The sequence below is a fragment of the Rana temporaria genome, chromosome 7 (genome assembly GCF_905171775.1).
Source record: "Rana temporaria chromosome 7, aRanTem1.1, whole genome shotgun sequence".
NCBI lineage: Eukaryota > Metazoa > Chordata > Amphibia > Anura > Ranidae > Rana > Rana temporaria.
The window spans coordinates 53,354,625-53,372,047 of NC_053495.1; the positions used below are offsets into that span (position 1 = coordinate 53,354,625).

The 17,423-nt window shown below is 45.1% G+C and overlaps 1 protein-coding gene across 1 annotated transcript; it reads right to left on the bottom strand.

Annotated features, from left to right (window-relative positions):
* Positions 1-4,231: 4,231 nt before the first annotated feature.
* On the bottom strand, positions 4,232-8,100 carry ATF4 (activating transcription factor 4). Its single transcript, XM_040359380.1, has 3 exons — positions 7,835-8,100; positions 5,447-5,746; positions 4,232-5,231 (listed from the first exon to the last, which is right to left on the bottom strand). The coding sequence occupies exons 2-3, from the start codon at positions 5,652-5,654 to the stop codon at positions 4,351-4,353; spliced, it is 1,089 nt and encodes a 362-aa protein (XP_040215314.1). The 5' UTR covers positions 5,655-5,746; positions 7,835-8,100; the 3' UTR covers positions 4,232-4,350.
* Between the last annotated feature and the right edge of the window lie 9,323 nt (positions 8,101-17,423).

Sequence of the window (17,423 nt, forward strand, 5' to 3'; positions counted from 1 at the left end):
ACTAAAGTTAGTGGGGAATGGGAGAGTTAATTTTTGCTCCCATTCACGATTTGTTAAATTTGGGCTGCTGTCATTCCGGAACTGTCCTATGGGTCAATCTGCGTTCCAGGGGTGCGATCCCACCCCTGGGCGACAGTTGGCGCTATAGAGGTTCTGGCAGAGCCACTTTTCTCCAGCAGCCAATTGGAGGAGTTTTCCCTCGCTGGGCATGCTGGGGAGGGGTATATTTGTGGCAGACTCCATTGATTCTGGTCTTCTTTGCGGGGTCCGAGTTCCAGGTGCGGCATCCACCTTTGGGGTGCGCGCATCCATGGACCCCGCCACCATGGCCTACCTGGCCAGAGTTGCGCACCATGCGGAGCTCCATCCTGATGTTGAAAGGGGCCCCAGCGACTTGCTGGGTCCCGAACTTTACTAGGAAGATCCTAGGCTGAAGGCTGCGCGGTGGGCTAGAGTGGCGACGAACTGATTTCACTGTTACTGAGAGCAGGATTGCTCTCTTCATATCTAAGGCCTGATACTTCCATTCTTCTTATGCTTCATCAACCTTTCCTATCCTACCTCATGTTGATGTTGGTCATGTTGGGCCTTGGAATAAAGCATTCAAGAAAATCCATTTGATGACTGGACATTCGCTCACTGTTTGGCCCACTGCTATCACCCCTAGACACACTGCAGGGTAACTTAATACGCCGATCCCAAAACAATCAGCGGCTCCTTCGGGGGTAGCGCTACACAGGTATTATGGGGGGGAGGGATCCTGTGTAATAATGGGGGAGGGGGTCCTGTAATTATGGGAGTAGTATGGGACAGGGGGTCCTATGTAGTGATTTGGGTAGTATGGGGGAGGGAGTGTAATAATGGGGGGGAAGCAAAATTGCATGGAGTGGCCCCAAGAAAATGTTTGCCCAGGGTCCAATCAATATTAAAGACGGCTTTGGGGAAGGGGTGGGCCAGTAGAAGAGACACTGCAGGGATGTGACTTCACTTAACCTGTGCCGAGCTGGATAGAAAGGAGGAGAAAACAAATGCACTTGACTTACCAGCGATTGGGGCCTGGGCAGATGCTCCATTTGCCCTGCGTTAGACGGCCCTGGAGAGCATTGACGTACAGGCCTCTCTGCATTAAAAATATCCTTTTTGGGACACAGAATTTTTTATAGGTTCAGAGAGATAACAAAGGTTGTTATAATCCTTGTAATGTACATAGATCACCCAGAAGGGAATATTTTTTGTCTCCAAAAAAGTGAAGTTATGCTTTCATTTTGAAAACATTAGTTTCCTGGCTGTTAGGCTGACCTTTAGGTATAGTACACTTACTGTGAGGCAGGCATTAACATACTGGGCCAGATTCATGTAGCTCAGCGGATCTTTAGATCCGCTAGATCTACCTGGTTTACGATCCGCCGGTGCAATTTAGCGAGGCTAGTGCATGATTCATAAAGCACTTACCTCGCAAATTGCACCGTTGGATCGTAACTCCCCCCGGCGGAATGCAAATGGGGAGTGTATAATTTAAATCAGGCGCGTTCCCGCGCCGATTTAACTGCGCATGCGCCGCCGGCGAAAAAGACCAGTGCGCATGCTCCAAATGACGTCGCTAGGACGTCATTGTTAGCGGCGGGTACGTCAATTGCGGCCATCGGGATTCCCGATCGACTTACGCAAACAACGTAAAAATTTTGAATCTCGGCGCGGGAACGGCGGCCATACTTAACATTAGCTACCCCTCATATAGCAGGAGTAGCTCTCCACCGGAAAAAGCAGAACGCAAACAACGTTGAAAAAGAGCGACGGGCGGGCATACGGACGTGAATCGGCGGTTTTCCTCATTTGCATATGCGACGTGTAAAACAAAGCGACGACACCTAGCGGCCGGCGGGAGATTACAGCCTAAGATTCGACTGGTGTAAGTCACTTACACCAGTCGGATCTAAGGGAGATCTATGCGGAACTGATTCTTATGAATCAGTCGCATAGCTCCGACCGTGGGATCTCACAGATCCGACCGTCGGGTCTCACAGATACGACGGCGGATCAGGAGATCCGCCGGCGTATCTATTGATGAATCTGGCCCAATGACATGGAAAAGTGAACTGACCACATCAAGCAGAGATGGAAAATACATGGTACAGGCAGGACTGTTATCACTTTGTCACTGTGTCACTTTGACCAGCTAGGGAATATACCAAGTTCTGTTTATAACCCATTTCCTCTGCCAGCAATTTACCATGAAAATACATAATTTTTCCAGGTATGGAGAAACATGCGACACTACTCTCTTTCTCCCCCTATTAGGCGCCTTTCACACAGACGGCTGTTTTGCCGCAGTTAAAAGCATGTAAATGTTCTGTGGAATTCAAGGAGCCAGTCACTGCGATTAGCTGCATTTGTACATTGCGATTACATGCGCCCACGTTTAGCCCAGGTGGTCATTCCCATAGCAACCGTTTTTATTTTTTCGATTATGATGCGCTTCCTGTTCTTTTTTTCTCACGCTGCTATCCACAGTTGACACAAAAGACTGCGATTATGCGCATATAGCTGCGCTAAAATCGCTCCTGGATGTATTCAATTCTATATTTTCTATTCGCACCAAACCGCATGTAACGAAATCGCAGCTAAACGCTGTGTGTGAATGGGGCCATAGGAAAGCATTGTGTGCTTTTAGCTGCGGTAGAAAACTAGAAAATCCGCAGCTAAAAGCACCATTCTATCCGTCCGTGTGAAAGGGGCCTAAAGTGGCCTATTACTGGGCCAGAGGAAAGTAGGAGATGGGTAGAGAGAACCTTGTATCCTGCCTTAATTAGTCAAACTCACAGACCTATTTGTTAGAAGAGAAATATGGAGTTGCCACTGCTGAAAATTAGGTCAGAATTACAGATGCACGCTCTTTTTTCTTACCTGCGACACAGAAAAGCCAGAATGTCATCCAGGAACTCATCAATCCCCACACCTCTCAACATTCACACATTATTTTATTTTCCAACAAAAGAATGCCTTAACTTCCAAGAATATGCCTACACAATGTGTGTAGGAAAGGAGCTTTTGGCCCCTTTCACATGGGGCAGTGGAGGTGCGGTGGCGGTATAGCGCCGCTAAAAATAGTGGCGCTATACCGTCGGAATTGCCGCGGGATTCGGCCACTAGCGGTGCAGTATTAAACCCCCTCTAGTGGCCGAAAAAGGGTTAATACTGCCCGGCAATGTGCCTCTGCAGAGGTGCATTGCGGGCGGTATTACCACGGTTTCCCATTGTTTTAAATGTGAAGGAGCGGTATATACTGCTCCAAAGATGCTGCTTGCAGGAGATTTTTTTCTCTCTTTTTCAGGCGGTATTTAGGCACTATTTTTAGCGCTGTACCGCCTGAAAAACTCCTCAGTGTGAAAGGGGCCTTAGGAAAATGCCTTTTCAACAGGAACTGAGCTTCCAGCAGTTGTCCCGGCAATAATTTTGCAAGCTTGGTGAAGACATCACTCAGAGTAATAAAAAGCTGATTATTGCTACAGGAACAAGGTAAAAGAAAAATATGCTGACATGATCTAGTGGTGGTGTAGAAGGTTTTGGGTCATGCCAAGAACATTTATTTAAAGGAACGCTGTTATAAGATTATTGGAGGCTGTCATTATCCTTTAAGAATGCTGGTCCTCTGGCTGTCATTCTGATACTTTAATTTCAATGTAGTCTAAGTTGCTGACCCGGGACACCTATGTAGATAAGTGGGTTGAATTACTAAAAGTAAATAGTTTGTGCACTTTGCAAGTGCAGTTGCACTCTAAAAAGTGAAATTTTTCTAGAGCTTAGTAAATGAGGGGAAGGTCTGCTGACTTCCATCATCCAATCGTGTGCAAGCAGATTTATTTTTCTTGCATGTGATTGGGTATTCTTTGAAGAGTTCAACTGCACTTGCAAAGTGCACAGTCCAATTCCCTTTAGTAAATCAACCCTTAGGAATTTTGGCTCCTATTTACAGGATGCATGTTCCAGGGTTGGCATCTAGCAGTTTCAGTAGAGACATACAATAGCATGACCCATAAAGCAAAGAGAATTTACCAGAAACAGTAATCAGAGGTGACATTTTTGCCCATACATACTTGGTCCAGCTCTTGAGTCTAGTTTGTGGATTGACCACCCAAATCATTACTAAATACATACCAGTTTACTTAAACCAGCAAACGTTACCAAGAGGTGACTCTGGTAACAGCATGAAAGTATTATCTCCCAACACAAATTTAACATTTAGCTACAAAATAATTTATTGAGTAGACATTACGTATTACTACTTGTTTTACAACCATGTGACCTATAAATACACACACAACATACACAACGCGCCAACTATCTCCCGTCTCAAGAACTTTTTGCTCGTTTGCTTTTGGCCTTGCGGACTTCTTCTATTAGGTCTTTTAAATACTGGATCTCTTTTGCTATAGAGTCTGCTTTTTCATTGAGGGAATCATTTTTCTGTTCCAGTTCTCGACACTCTGCAGATATTAACTCTTGTTCTGCTTTCTTCTTCTGCCGGTAGCGAGTGGCTGCTGTTTTGTTCTGCTCCATTTTCTTTGTCTTCTTGTCTACTCTGGGGTGCCCTACAGTTTTTACTTTTCCCAAGACTTCTTTATTCTTAGAGGGAAGGTCATAAGGTTTGGGTCTCTCGGAAATAGGGGAACTGGGAGAAGATTGTACACTACTAGGGTACTCTACAGTAGATGTAGGACTTTGCTGAGGAGACCCCAGATATGACGGGCTCATAGAAATCCCACTGTCATTATCTGAGGAATCCTCCTTCTCAGACTTCAGAAGTGAATTCAGAAAAATACCGCTGTCATTACCCGAGGAGTCTTCTTTATCACATTTTGGAACTTCAAGAATGTAGATTACTGATTTCTTATCTTCCTCAGCAACATCTACCTCACTTCCTACATCCAATATAAAAGAATGGTCAGGGCTAGAGATATTAGAGTCTGATAAACTGGGACTCACTGGAGCCACTTGATCTGCCTCCAGTGGTTTTTCTGGAAGTAAAATTTGGGCAGGTGATGGCGCATACTGGCCAAACACAGGTGGGAGAGGTGGGTCCTCCAGGAGATCACAAGAGTCATCCAACGTGGCCATAAGCTCATCTGGCGAGACAGTGGATTCCAGATCTTCCATTCCAAGCAGGGAATCAAAATCAAACTCCTTCAGGTCCATTTTTTCCACCATCCAATCCATGCCGGAGAAGGCGTCTCCTGTTAAGAAATCAGATAGTTAGAAGCGGGAACCAAGGCCTCTGATATCAAAGGTATTTTACATCAAATTAGAACACCTTTTTGCAATAAATGTTTGGTATCTTTCAAAATAAAGTACTAATGTTGTGATTGAACATGATAGGTAAAGTGAAATCAAAAAAGAGCAATGTAATGATTTATACATGGCCTAGAACTGTTAGTAGAAGTACTCTTACCCTGGAAACTGCCAAAGGGTTCAGCCAAAAAAAGCAGTTCGGAGACGCCATTCTTAGCCTTTTCGCTGGAAAACCCATGCGATGGGAGGTACCCGGACACCTCGATGCAGTCATCCAAGAGACCCAAACTTTCATCAGCCGCCAAAAACGACTGGTTTAAGGGGGACAAAAAGTCCCCCAACATCAGATCGTCGCTTAACAGGTTCATCTTTTACAAGTATCAGGGCTTTCACGTAGAAGCTGGTTTCTGAGCTTTCTTCCTCGTATACAGCAATGCTGCTGCGGGATGCCTTGAGGAACCTGAAAGAAAAATAAATGATATACATATTTACAATGCAACAGAACTAATAGTCCATTTGTTTTTGTGTGTATTTGCAAATCCACATCTAAAATCCTGAACAACTTCTCTTTGAAAAAAATAAAAATAAATCCTGAACAACCAAGACCCGGTTCACACTGGGGCGACTCGTAAGGCGACACAGCCGCCTGACAAGTCGCGTCCCATTGTAGTCAATAGAACCGTTCTAATAGGAGCGACGCAAGTCGCTCCGACTTAGAAAAAGGTTCTTGTACGACTTCGGGGGCGACTTGCATTGACTTCTATACAGAAGTCATTTTGCAAGTCGCCTTGGAAGTCGTCTTCAGGTCGCCTTGCCGAGTCGCCCCCGAAGTCGTGCCGCCCCTGTGTGAACCGGCTCTGACTGACAGATTTGTAAATATTTTAGACATTCACCATTGTATTTTTTACTAGTTATTTTTACATATGCTAGATTGGTCAGGAGCATGTTGTATCTTGTACAGGGCCATTTTCCATCAGCGGGGTAAAAATTATTTAAAAAAATAACGTGATTGTACTACATATATCTTAGTTTCACTGCTTCTGTTTTGCATAACCTGGTTTTACAAAAAGGAGAATAAATCATCCCTATTCTTTCCTGCCTTTGAGAAATGCACTGAAGTCATATTCAGGTCTTGAAGTGGTTAATAAAAGGCTTGTTAATACACGGATGGGGGAGAAAATGAGTGACAAGATAATTGTGGCGGGCTTTTTGTAGCTAAAGATTGGTTTTAGCTGTGGGGAGGGGGTGAGATCATACATAATACAAGGAAGAGCAATAGGGTGGAGCAAACATTTGTAACCACAACTAGCTAGAGTTAAACCCCCCCTCTTCCCCCCACCCATCTGCGTCTTTGTGTTTCGAGTCTTCCTTTGTATGTCGTCGTTTAATTTGCCATCTGTCATATCTTCCTCAAATTTTACATCTCAGTTTGCGTGCCGATTAGGAATCCTTGCTTGTTATTATACCTAAATAAATGCCCATCAATATAGCTGGCATCTGGTTTGTAGTCATTTTTACCAGTAACATTTAATCTGGTCTAATCTGACTAAGTTTACATTAGCTGGCAATAATAAAGCCGTGTTTACCATACTTCTAGATCCATGTGGCTATTTACAGCTCAATTATATTTGATTGTTACATACGATCAGCCAAACGTGGCTAATCGTTTTTCTCTCCCAGCAGTCAAATGCCTCTACAACTGGAATGCAGCTTCCTCATGACCATATATGGCCACTTCCCCCTCCGTCACTCCCACACCACGTTAGTCGAGAGCAGCTCAGCCGCCATTTCGCAATCCAACCGTCTGGTTTCTTCCCCACCCTCAGGCCATCAACGCCATCTTAACCTCAAATACATTCTAACACAGATCCGTAACATTCCTTCTTACACATTACTAGTTTACTGTAAATTCCTCATTGTCCTCTTCGAACTTTAGAATTTTTCAATGAATTGGACTAGGAAAGCTCACCCAGTCTGACCATACATCTAAAAATACCCTTTACACAGACATCTGCTATACTGTAACGTGAGACACTCACGAGGGATAAAAAGCCAACAGCTGTTACATTAGAGCTAATAGGCAACATCTCTCATGAGAACGTCCCCGACTATTATAAAGACGAGGCATGGGACATCCTCTACCCTACTGGGATCTACACGTGATGAGTCAAAGCCTTTTACATTGTATTCCCTATCGCTACGTGATTTTATTAATCAGGGAGCGTGCACTTTACACACAAGGCTTCATTCACAAAGTTTTAACACAAGGATAAGGGTCTTTATTTTAGCCATGTGACCGTAATTTTCAGATCTCATTGGACTTAATTGAAAATAACTCTTTAAATACGTTTAAATTAAATATCTTCAATCTGGTACATTAGCTTACGGCATTAAGGCTAAAATTACGGCAAACACCATGATGGAATTTTTATAATTGTATAATAATCCTCCATCGAACTACACACCCATTACCCGTACAGTCTGATCCAATGCTATAGACCCTCCAGCCACCCAAAAAGAACAGTCCCAATCCCCCCGGTATACTTACGCCATGTTTGTGACGAAGCCTGGAGCTGCCAGCGCTGCTGGTTGCTGCTGCCTTGCACTGGCCTCGGGAGGGGTTGCCGCTGGCCGCTGCTGCCGCTATACAGCCATGGTGGCCGCGTGGATGGTCGGTGGTGGGCTTCTATAACCTGGCACTTGGAACGATAACAACCAAATTAATGAATAAGATCTTTTTTAAAGTGAAGCTGCCGACAATCTTTCTACGTTACTTCTCTCATTCCACCTGCAGACTGACGTGGCGGGAGGATGGATTTTCCTATATATAGTGCCGGGGTGCTGGAGGTCGTATCCCTCCGCCTTCTTATGTAGTGCGTTATTCCTCCGCCTCACATTCCTTACATTTGTAGTATGTCTGGTTCAGGTTGACTGGTCAGGGATGTGTGTTACTTGCAGCTTTATCATTCATCAATGTTCACCAAGGAGGACTTTTTTTTTCTTTTTTGGCTCAGATGAGCTCATATGGTTACTGGCAGCATGGGAGTTCTGGGGGGATGGGGGAGGGGGAGGCAGCAAGTTGTCCTTGATATTTCATTTCCTCAGAAGCTGTAGCATCACAGCAATTTTGTACACCCTGTATCTCTCCGCAGCATGCTTGCTTCCCGCTCATCAATACCACACAGTCACCCCCCTCCCTCTCTATATTTAACCCTATCAGGACTGATGGCTGGAGACTTTCAATTCTAGACTAGTGACTCCCTGGTGGCTCCATGTGATTATGCCTTTCATGAATAGCAGCTCTCTGGTGGCTGGAAATGATTAACCCATTCAAGACTGTCAGTTCCCCGATGACTGAATATGATTAACTCCTTTCATGACTAGTAGTTCCCAGGCTGCTGGCGATACTTAAAGCAATAATAAACCTAAAATAATAATAATAATAAACCTAAAATAATAATAATAATAAACCTAAAATCAAAAATGTATTATATCTGCGCTTACCAATCGCTAGATTGCATGGCTACATACTTTTTTTTAATCCCCCCTCTTTATTTTCATCTAGTGATCCAGTCAGTAACGCACTTCCTATAATAGGCCCCATTCACATCATTGCGTAATGAGAACAAGCGTTCCTGCTACACAATTTTGACATTGTGCTTTTCATGCGATTCTGTGCATCGCATAGGGTAGCCTATTTACTTGAATGGGCTGCATTATGCGCATTTGTTGCCCGAAAATAAGCTCCTGCGCACACAATCTGGAAAATCGCAGTTTGCCGTGATTATCACACGATCCTGTCTTGTGACAATCGCAGCAGAATCGCATCACATTTTGGTTGTCTTTATCTTTTCAATGGCACTTCAATAGGATGCGATTCTGCTTCAATTGTGGTCGCATTTTTTGTGATTGCCATGCGAATTGGGATCACAAGCAGCATTGCACTTCATTTCATTTCAGTGCGAAACGCGTCAGCAGTCATGTTTTATTTTATTTTGCTGTGACATGTAGTCCTTCTTTTAATAAAAGGCTACAATTTGTTCAGAGTGCGGCTGTCCAGAGACAATCTTTGTTCCTGTTTTATCATATTGTGAGACATGAACGGGGCCATAAAAGTGTCTGCTCCACAGGAGGAGCAATGGAGACACCCTTGGACAGCAGCATTGTCAGTCTGGGGAGGGGGTAGTGTGAGGCTCTATTCACACTAATGCATTTTTTGATGCATTTTGCAGAAATGCAGGGACATTTTTTAACATGCGTTCCTATGGAACAAGTTCACATTTTTGTGCCTCTGCATTTTTGGGGAGGGTCGGGGACTTTTTTTTCCTGCAAAATGCAGCGTTTTGCATGTAATAGAATTCAATGGACCTGCATCCAAAACGCAAGTACTGTGTTTTTACCGCGATTTTGCAGCGATGTGCGTTTTTTTTTTTTTTAACACTACACTATATATTTTTTTTGTGACTAGATAGGGGTACAACGTACCACATACTCATTCACATGGGGGGGTGGGATCTGGGGGCCCCCTTGTTAAAGGGGGCTTCCAGATACCGATAAGCCCCCCGCCTGCAGACCCCGACAACCACAGGGCAAGGGTTGTCGGGAAGAGGTCCTTGTTCCCATCGACATGGGGGCAAGGTGCTTTGGGGTGATGGGGGCGCAGAGCCCTCCTGCCCCAAAGCGCCCACCCCCCCATGTTGCCATGTTGAGGGCATGTGACCTGGTATGGTTCAAGAGGGGGGGGTGCTCGCTCATCCCCCTCCCTTTCCTGACCTTGCCATTTTTTATTTTGGTGTGTGGGGGGGGGGGGACCCTCCAAATCCATTCTAGACCCAAGGGCCTGGTATGGACCTGGGGGCCTTAGGGTGCACTCACACTGGCAGTTTTAACCTTGAGCATGGTTCAGTCCCCTGGTCCAGCTATTTTGTGTAGTTTAAAGGGGTTGTAAAGATTTGTTTTTTATTTTCTAAATAGGTTTCTTTAAAGGGGTTTTCCAGCCATTTTTTAAGTTTATTAAAAGTCAGCAGCTACAAAAAGTGTAGCTGCTGGCTTTTAATAAACAGACACTTACCTGCTCCACGGCTCCAGCGACGCGCCGGCCGGGGCTCCACTCCTCGCCCCCCCTCGCCGGCCGGCGTCTTCATTCCTAGTGTGGGCACCCGGCAGTGACAGCTTTCAGCTTCACGGCCAGGCACCCACTGCGCATGAGCGAGCGGCACTGCGCATGCGCGAGCGGCGCCGTCCGATTGGACAGGCGCTCGCCTACAGGGAGGAGCTGTGAAAAGGCGATTAAGCTAATCACCTTTCCAGCCCCTCGGCGGAAGGAGGAAGTGGGACAGGAAGTCCCCTTCTCCTGAAGCCCCCACTCCCCCCCAAAAAAAATTACATGCCAAATGTGGCATGTAAGGGGGCGAGGAGTGGGTTAAGCGGAAGTTCCATTTTTAGGTGGAACTCCGCTTTAAGCTAGTGCATTGTTGGTTCACTTACCTTTTCCTTCGATTTCCCTTCTAAATGTTTTTTTTTCCCTTTGTCTGAATTTCTCTCTTCCCATTTCTCCTCAGTAAGCTGTTTTAGCTGACTAACCCCCAGCCAGATGATGGGGGCAACCTTACTGAGGAAGAACAGGAAGTGAGAAATTCAGACAAAGAAAAAAAACATTTAGAAGGGAAATCGAAGGAAAAGGTAAGTGAACCAACAATGCACTAGCTTAACCACTTGGTTACTGGCCCATAGTCAAAAGACGTCCTGTTTTTAAAGATGGATATCTCGGGAATGGCAGCAGCTGCTGCCACAACCGAGGTATCCATCTTTAGTGCCAACGGTCCTATAAACGATAACGGTGGTCTCCGCGGCGGATTGGCCGTGAGATCGCCGTTATCGGTGGTGGGCCTTCCGCCGCTTACCGTAGCCGTCGGTAGCGGCGGAGGTGATCGGGACTGTTCGGCTGGGGTTGCGACTGGGGTTGCGAGTGAGGGAAAATTCTCCTTCACCCGTCCCCATAGCTCTGCTGGGCGGAAGTGACGTCAAAACGTCAGTCCCGCCCAGCGTCTTAAAGCAACATTTTTTTTTTTTGTCATTTGAAAAAAATGACAGTTTCAAAAAAAATTTTTTCTTGCATTTTAGTCTAAATATAAGATCTGAGGTCTTTTTGACCCCAGATCTCATATTTAAGAGGACCTGTCATGCTTTTTTCTATTACAAGGGATGTTTACATTCCTTGTAATAGGAATAAAAGTGATAATTTTTTATTTTTTTTTATTTCAGTGTAAAAAAATTATAAACTAAATAAAAATAAATAAGAAAACAAAAACATTTTTTTTTTAAAACGCCCCGTCCCGACGAGCTCGCGCACAGAAGCGAACGCATACGCGAGTAGCGCCCGCATATGAAAACGGTGTTCAAACCACACAAGTGAGGTATCGCCGCGATCGTTTTTTTAAGGGTAAAAGTTTGACGCCATGCCACGAGCGGGCGCAATTTTTAAGCATGACATGTTGGGTATCATTTTACTCGGCGTAACATTATCTTTCACAATATATAAAAAAATTGGGCAAAATGTATTGTGGTCTTATTTTTTAATTCAAAAAAGTGTTTTTTTTTTCAAAAAAAAGTGCGCTTGTAAGACCGTTGCGCAAATACGATGTGACAAAAAGTATTGCAATGACTGCCAATTTTTTCTCTAGGGTGTTAGAAAAAAATATATATATAATGTTTGGGGGTTTTAAGTAATTTTCTAGCAAAAAAAACAGTTTTAGTCTCGTAAACACCGAATCTGAAAAACAGGCTCGGTAATCAAGTGGTTAAAGGAACCCATTTAGAAAATAAAAAATAAACCTTTACAACCCCTTTAAGTGAGTTAAGTATAGTGTGCCCAGGACCACTTAGAAGAGTGCAGATGCCACATCTAAGAATGCTAAAAGGCAAACATATATATTTTTTTTAAATAACAAACATGTCATACTTACCTCCACTGTGCAGCTCGTTTTGCACAGGGTGTCCCCTAACCCTGTCTTCTGGGGTCCTTCGGCGTCTGTCTCGGCTCCTCCTCGCAAAAGCTTTCCACCTTCATGCGAGCGAGCCTGCATGGTGGAAAACTTTTGCAAGCGCGCTCCCGCGATACAGCGGCGGGCATGTATCACTCGGCCCCGCCCCCGGCACGCCATCTGCTGTGATTGACAGCAGCGCCAGCCAATGGCTGCGCTGCTATCAATCCGTCCAGCCTAGCCAATCAAAGGCCAGGCTGGGATTCGAAGAGGATCACGTGGACGCGCGCTGGACTTTCGAGGGGTCAGGTAAGTAAAACGGGGGTTGGGGGGGGCGGTACCGTTGGATGTTTTTTCACCTCTCACCAGCTGTTGCGTCTGCAATCACAACTTTGGGCAGATAAAAACAAAAACAAAGGCTTTGTTCACAGGTGGCAGAGCACATTTGATTGACACCTAAGAGTTGAACTGTAAATGAGGAAGTACCTTTTTGGCTGCTTTCACACTGGGGCGGCGGGTCCATTGGCGGTAAAGTGCCGCTAGTTTTAGCGTCGCTTTTTGTCTGTTTAATCCCAAGAAGGGGGTTTATAGCACCCGTGTTGCGTCGCTTCCGAAGCGCTACCTATTCACTCTAATGGGCAAAGATGCTGCTTGGCAAGCTCTCCGCCCCAGTGTGAAAAGCACCTGAAAACTATCTCAGTGTGGAAGGGGTCTAAAGTAAGGTGACCAGATTTTTTAAATGAAATCCGGGGACATATTTTTTCTTTACTAGTAATGGCAACAATCAGCGACTCTCTGCCCATCGCCGCCCCCCTCACAGCCTCTCAAGTCTTACTCTTCGGGCCCCGGCTACTACTGGATGGGAAGCGGAGGAAGATCACTCCGCCAGGGAAGGCAAGGAGATAGGCAGGTGGCTGACTAGGATTTGAGCCAAGGCAGAAGAACATGCGAGCGGAGCTGAATTGGCATGCACCCGAAACTGAAGAAATATTCCCTCCGCTCCGACCAGCACATGATCATCAGAAAGGGGCACAGATAATGGGAAAAATACAACCCCCCTATGCTAGTAGGCACGGCGGAGCGGGGGGGGGGGGTGTAATTCTAATTTTTTTATTTTAATTCTGCACTGACTGTCTTTGAATTTGCCCCTGCCCCCTATTAAATCCAATCCGGGGACAGGGAATCCTGACGGGAAAATCCGAGAACCTGCTCGGTAAGTTTCCCCTGTGTACACGCGGCCGGGTTTCTTGTCCGAAAAACTGCGGGCAGAGCTTTGGCCGGTAATCCCGGCCGTGTGTATGCTCCCTCACAGTGTTTCCCCATAGGTAAACTGCCAGGTTTAAAACCGCCGTGAATCCTGGCGGGAAAATAGAGAGCAGGTTCTCTATTTTCCCGCCGGGATTCCCGGCAGTTTTCCTGTCAGGAAAACTGCGATGAAGCATACACACGGCCGGTTTTCCAGGCCAAAAGCTCTCTTGGCAGGAAAACCGGTCGTGTGTACGAAGCTTTAGAGCTAAAGAAACATGACTGCTGTTTTATGAATATAATATAAATCCAGCTTAATAGAACACCATGCCATAATCATTAACAAACAAGCACAGTGGTACATTGTTCTAGCACTGACTTCCTGTGCGTCAATACTGGAATACTTCCCTCTGTCAGGTGCTGTGATTTACAGGTTATATAGATTAGATATCTATATAACTCCCAGCAGCTCTCACTGACTGGGAATAGCTTGAGGTCTGCTTGGGGTATCTCCACTTTGGGCCCTCAGTCTAGTACTCCTCTGGTACACACACACACCAGAGTAGCTGTTTCACATAGAAAAGCCAAATATATCTGGAAAAATAATCAATATGAGAGTGCTTCCCACTCTGCCAGACTAATGTAGCACTACCCCCGTAGGAGCTGCTGGTTTAAATTTGGGCCTTGCAAGTTACCTCGCTCTTCGTTGTCTAGGGGATAGGATGAGAGTCTAATGCCGCGTACACACGGTCGTTTTTCCAACTTCATCATTAAAAACGATGTTGCCCAAACACCATCGTTTTTGAAAAATGATGAACAAAGCGCGGTGACGTACAACACGTACGACGGCACTCTGAAGGGGAAGTTCTATTCGCCTTTGGGCTGCTTTTAGCTGATTCCTTGTTAGTAAAAGACGATTTGCGCTTTATTTTCTGTTACAGCGTGATGAATGTGCTTACTCCCGTCTCATAACTCGCTTCTGGGCATGCGCGGGTTTAAAGCGTCGTTTTAGCCCACACACGATCATTTTTTACAACCCGAAAAACGACATTTTAAAAAACGGACGTTAAAAAATGCAGCATGTTCTAATTTTTTTTTTTGACGTTTTTCAGAACCCGAAAAAACTATGTAAAGCCCACACACGATCATTTTAAATGACGTTTTTAAAAACGTCGTTTTTTTTTCATGCCGAAAAACGACCGTGTGTACGCGGCATAAGAGACTTCAATGTCCACACAAGTTGTAAATCTCTTTTCTGTCAGGTTTTATTTCAAACAAACTTGCATAGGTAGAGGGATGGAGGGTCAGGGGAAGGTTCAGGCACACGATGCAGATCACTGGGGAACTTCTAAGTTTCATAGTCACACTCACCACTTTCCTCAGAGTGGGCATTGCTCACCTGGATGGGCCCCTCTCACTGGCCTAGCAGCCATGATGATGCAGGGACAAAAGAAAGAATACAGTCTCTGCCACAGAAATAAACGGTTCCAGAATCCTCTGCCACAGGATTTCCAACCGTACAGTTTAGAGCCTTTAAGCCAACCCGGCAACACTGTAAGGCATCATAGAATACGGTGCATCCTCCAATAAAGTTACCAGGCCTCTGCCGAGATACCAGCCTTCCGCTTGGCCTCCCCAGGACAGGTCCTCCCCTGGTTTTCTCCATTGAGTAGCTTCCTCCCGCAGGACAGACAGCACAGGATCACCTTCAAAGTGCCAGCCCCAGTCAAAACAACTGGGCCTACCTGGTGGAAATGCAGCCTCGGGCCATTGTGGTCCCGGGGCTGAAAATGGACCATCACATACCTCGAGCCATGAGGCAAAGAGCCCAGAGTAAATGGCATCTGCCCCTCAAGTATCCTTAACTCTGGCCTGTCTGTGTTCCAACATTGGACTGTGGTGGTAACGCCACCTACAGGCAAACAATGGGAAAACCCTCCAAGCACCGCCATAGCCAGAACAGAGGCTGATTTAGCCTTAAAGGGTCACTAAAGGAAAAATTGCCTAAAATTAATGTCTGCAAGGTAGACAGACAGAATAGTGTAATGATTCTGTTAAAAAACGAGTAAATACCTATTAAATTCCTTCATCTATATTACCTCCGGCGTTCTAGTTTCTGTTCTCTCATTCACTTCCTGGTTTGCATCGTTCATGTAAGAACTACATTTCCCAGTATGAATTGCGGCACGCCCAGTAATTCACACCTCCTTGAAGTCTCTAACACGTAGAGAGTGTCCTGCCACACAGATGTAGTTCCCAGGAGGGGGTGAGCACGTTACTGACCACCGCAGTAAAGCCTCCCTTCACGGTGGTCAGTAAAATCAGACAAGCAGGAAGTGAACAGAACAGAGAAGAAATAGAGCAACTTCTGAGCAAAAACGAACAATGAGGAAGTGAAAAGAGGAATGTCTGCAGGTAAAGGATGCTTATTATGAAAAAAAAATAAAAATTCCTTTACAACCCCTTTAATCATCAGAGTCTGAGCTAACTACCAGCTCAGACACCCACTAAATTTAAACATAGCGCTTGGTCATCAGGAGCAGGGCGCTACACTTAGCACCAGCTCCCAGGCATCTAACAATGCCCCAGTGTTGTGTCTATGTATAAGAAAATATGGAAACTGCGCTGTAAACCAACATGAAAATAAAAAATGTGGAAATTATCTTAAATATAAACAATATAAATACCACACTCAGTGCATAAGTGTATATGTACCCATTTGATTTGATATTAAATGATATAAAAGTCCAACAACTAAATGGCAGCAAAAAGGAAAAAGAAAGTCCTGATATGCTTCAAAACAAGAGTGATTCCACAATAACAGAAACGTGAAGAAAAGCCTATGATGGCACCAATATCACACGTGTCCCTTCACCAGAAGTACAAGCCTGCTTACCAGAACACAGACTAAATAGGCCTGGAAGTCAAACACACTCTGGACTGGAATAGGTCGTTAGGAAGATGGACGCGGGAAATCCGAACGGATCCAAAATTGATGGTATTGTCTCTTCTTTTTCTGTTGTGCCTATGTATGTAGTATGTTGATGTGTGTCGGACACGTGCATTAAGCAAGTATTATGGAGGTACTCCGGAGAATTTCTTATAGGGCCCTTAATGCACATCCAAACAGTAAACAAAGCAGCAGACTATTTACCGCATCACAATACAACTACAAAAACATACATATAACAGACATGTAATATGTTGTGGTGTGCGAGGAAAAAGAGTCAAGTACATTTTTTGGATGTTTGGTGTTTGGATGGTCATTGGGGAGCTAAAAGAAATTAATAGGTACAGATACCACAATGCTCATCGACACTTCAAATAACACATTTCCAAGCACCTGATAATTGGTGCCCACAGGTGTAAACTGACCTCACCGGTCCCCAACGCACATTCATGCAGTAAACAATGCAGCCGATTCTTTTTTTTTTTTTTTTAACAGAGATGTTTTATTGAGAAAACAAATCAGGGTTACAGCGTCACAGGTATACAAAGGCACAGTAAGATACAAATATCAGGGGTAACTTCAGGAGCTAAAAAAGAGCAATTTCCCTAGCCGCAACACATCGTTAGGGGAAAAGACAGGACATCCAAACCCCCCCATGAACCATAATAAGTATACCGGAATTTATTTTGGGACCCCACCCCCTCTGAGGGTCATACAGGAGAGGGGGAGCGAGAGAACAGGGTGCTGAGAGAGGGGGGGGGGGAAAGCAATAAGGAGCAGCTGTTATAATGCAGGTACAGTATATCAACCAAACAAAGAACCACACTCAACCTCTGGCCTCAATCCACCCAGACCACACCTTATCTAATTTTACCGGGCATTGTCTGCTCTCATATGTGATCCTGTACAGCGGGAGTACTTTGTTAATAGACAGGGTCCAGGAATCCACAGTGGGTGGA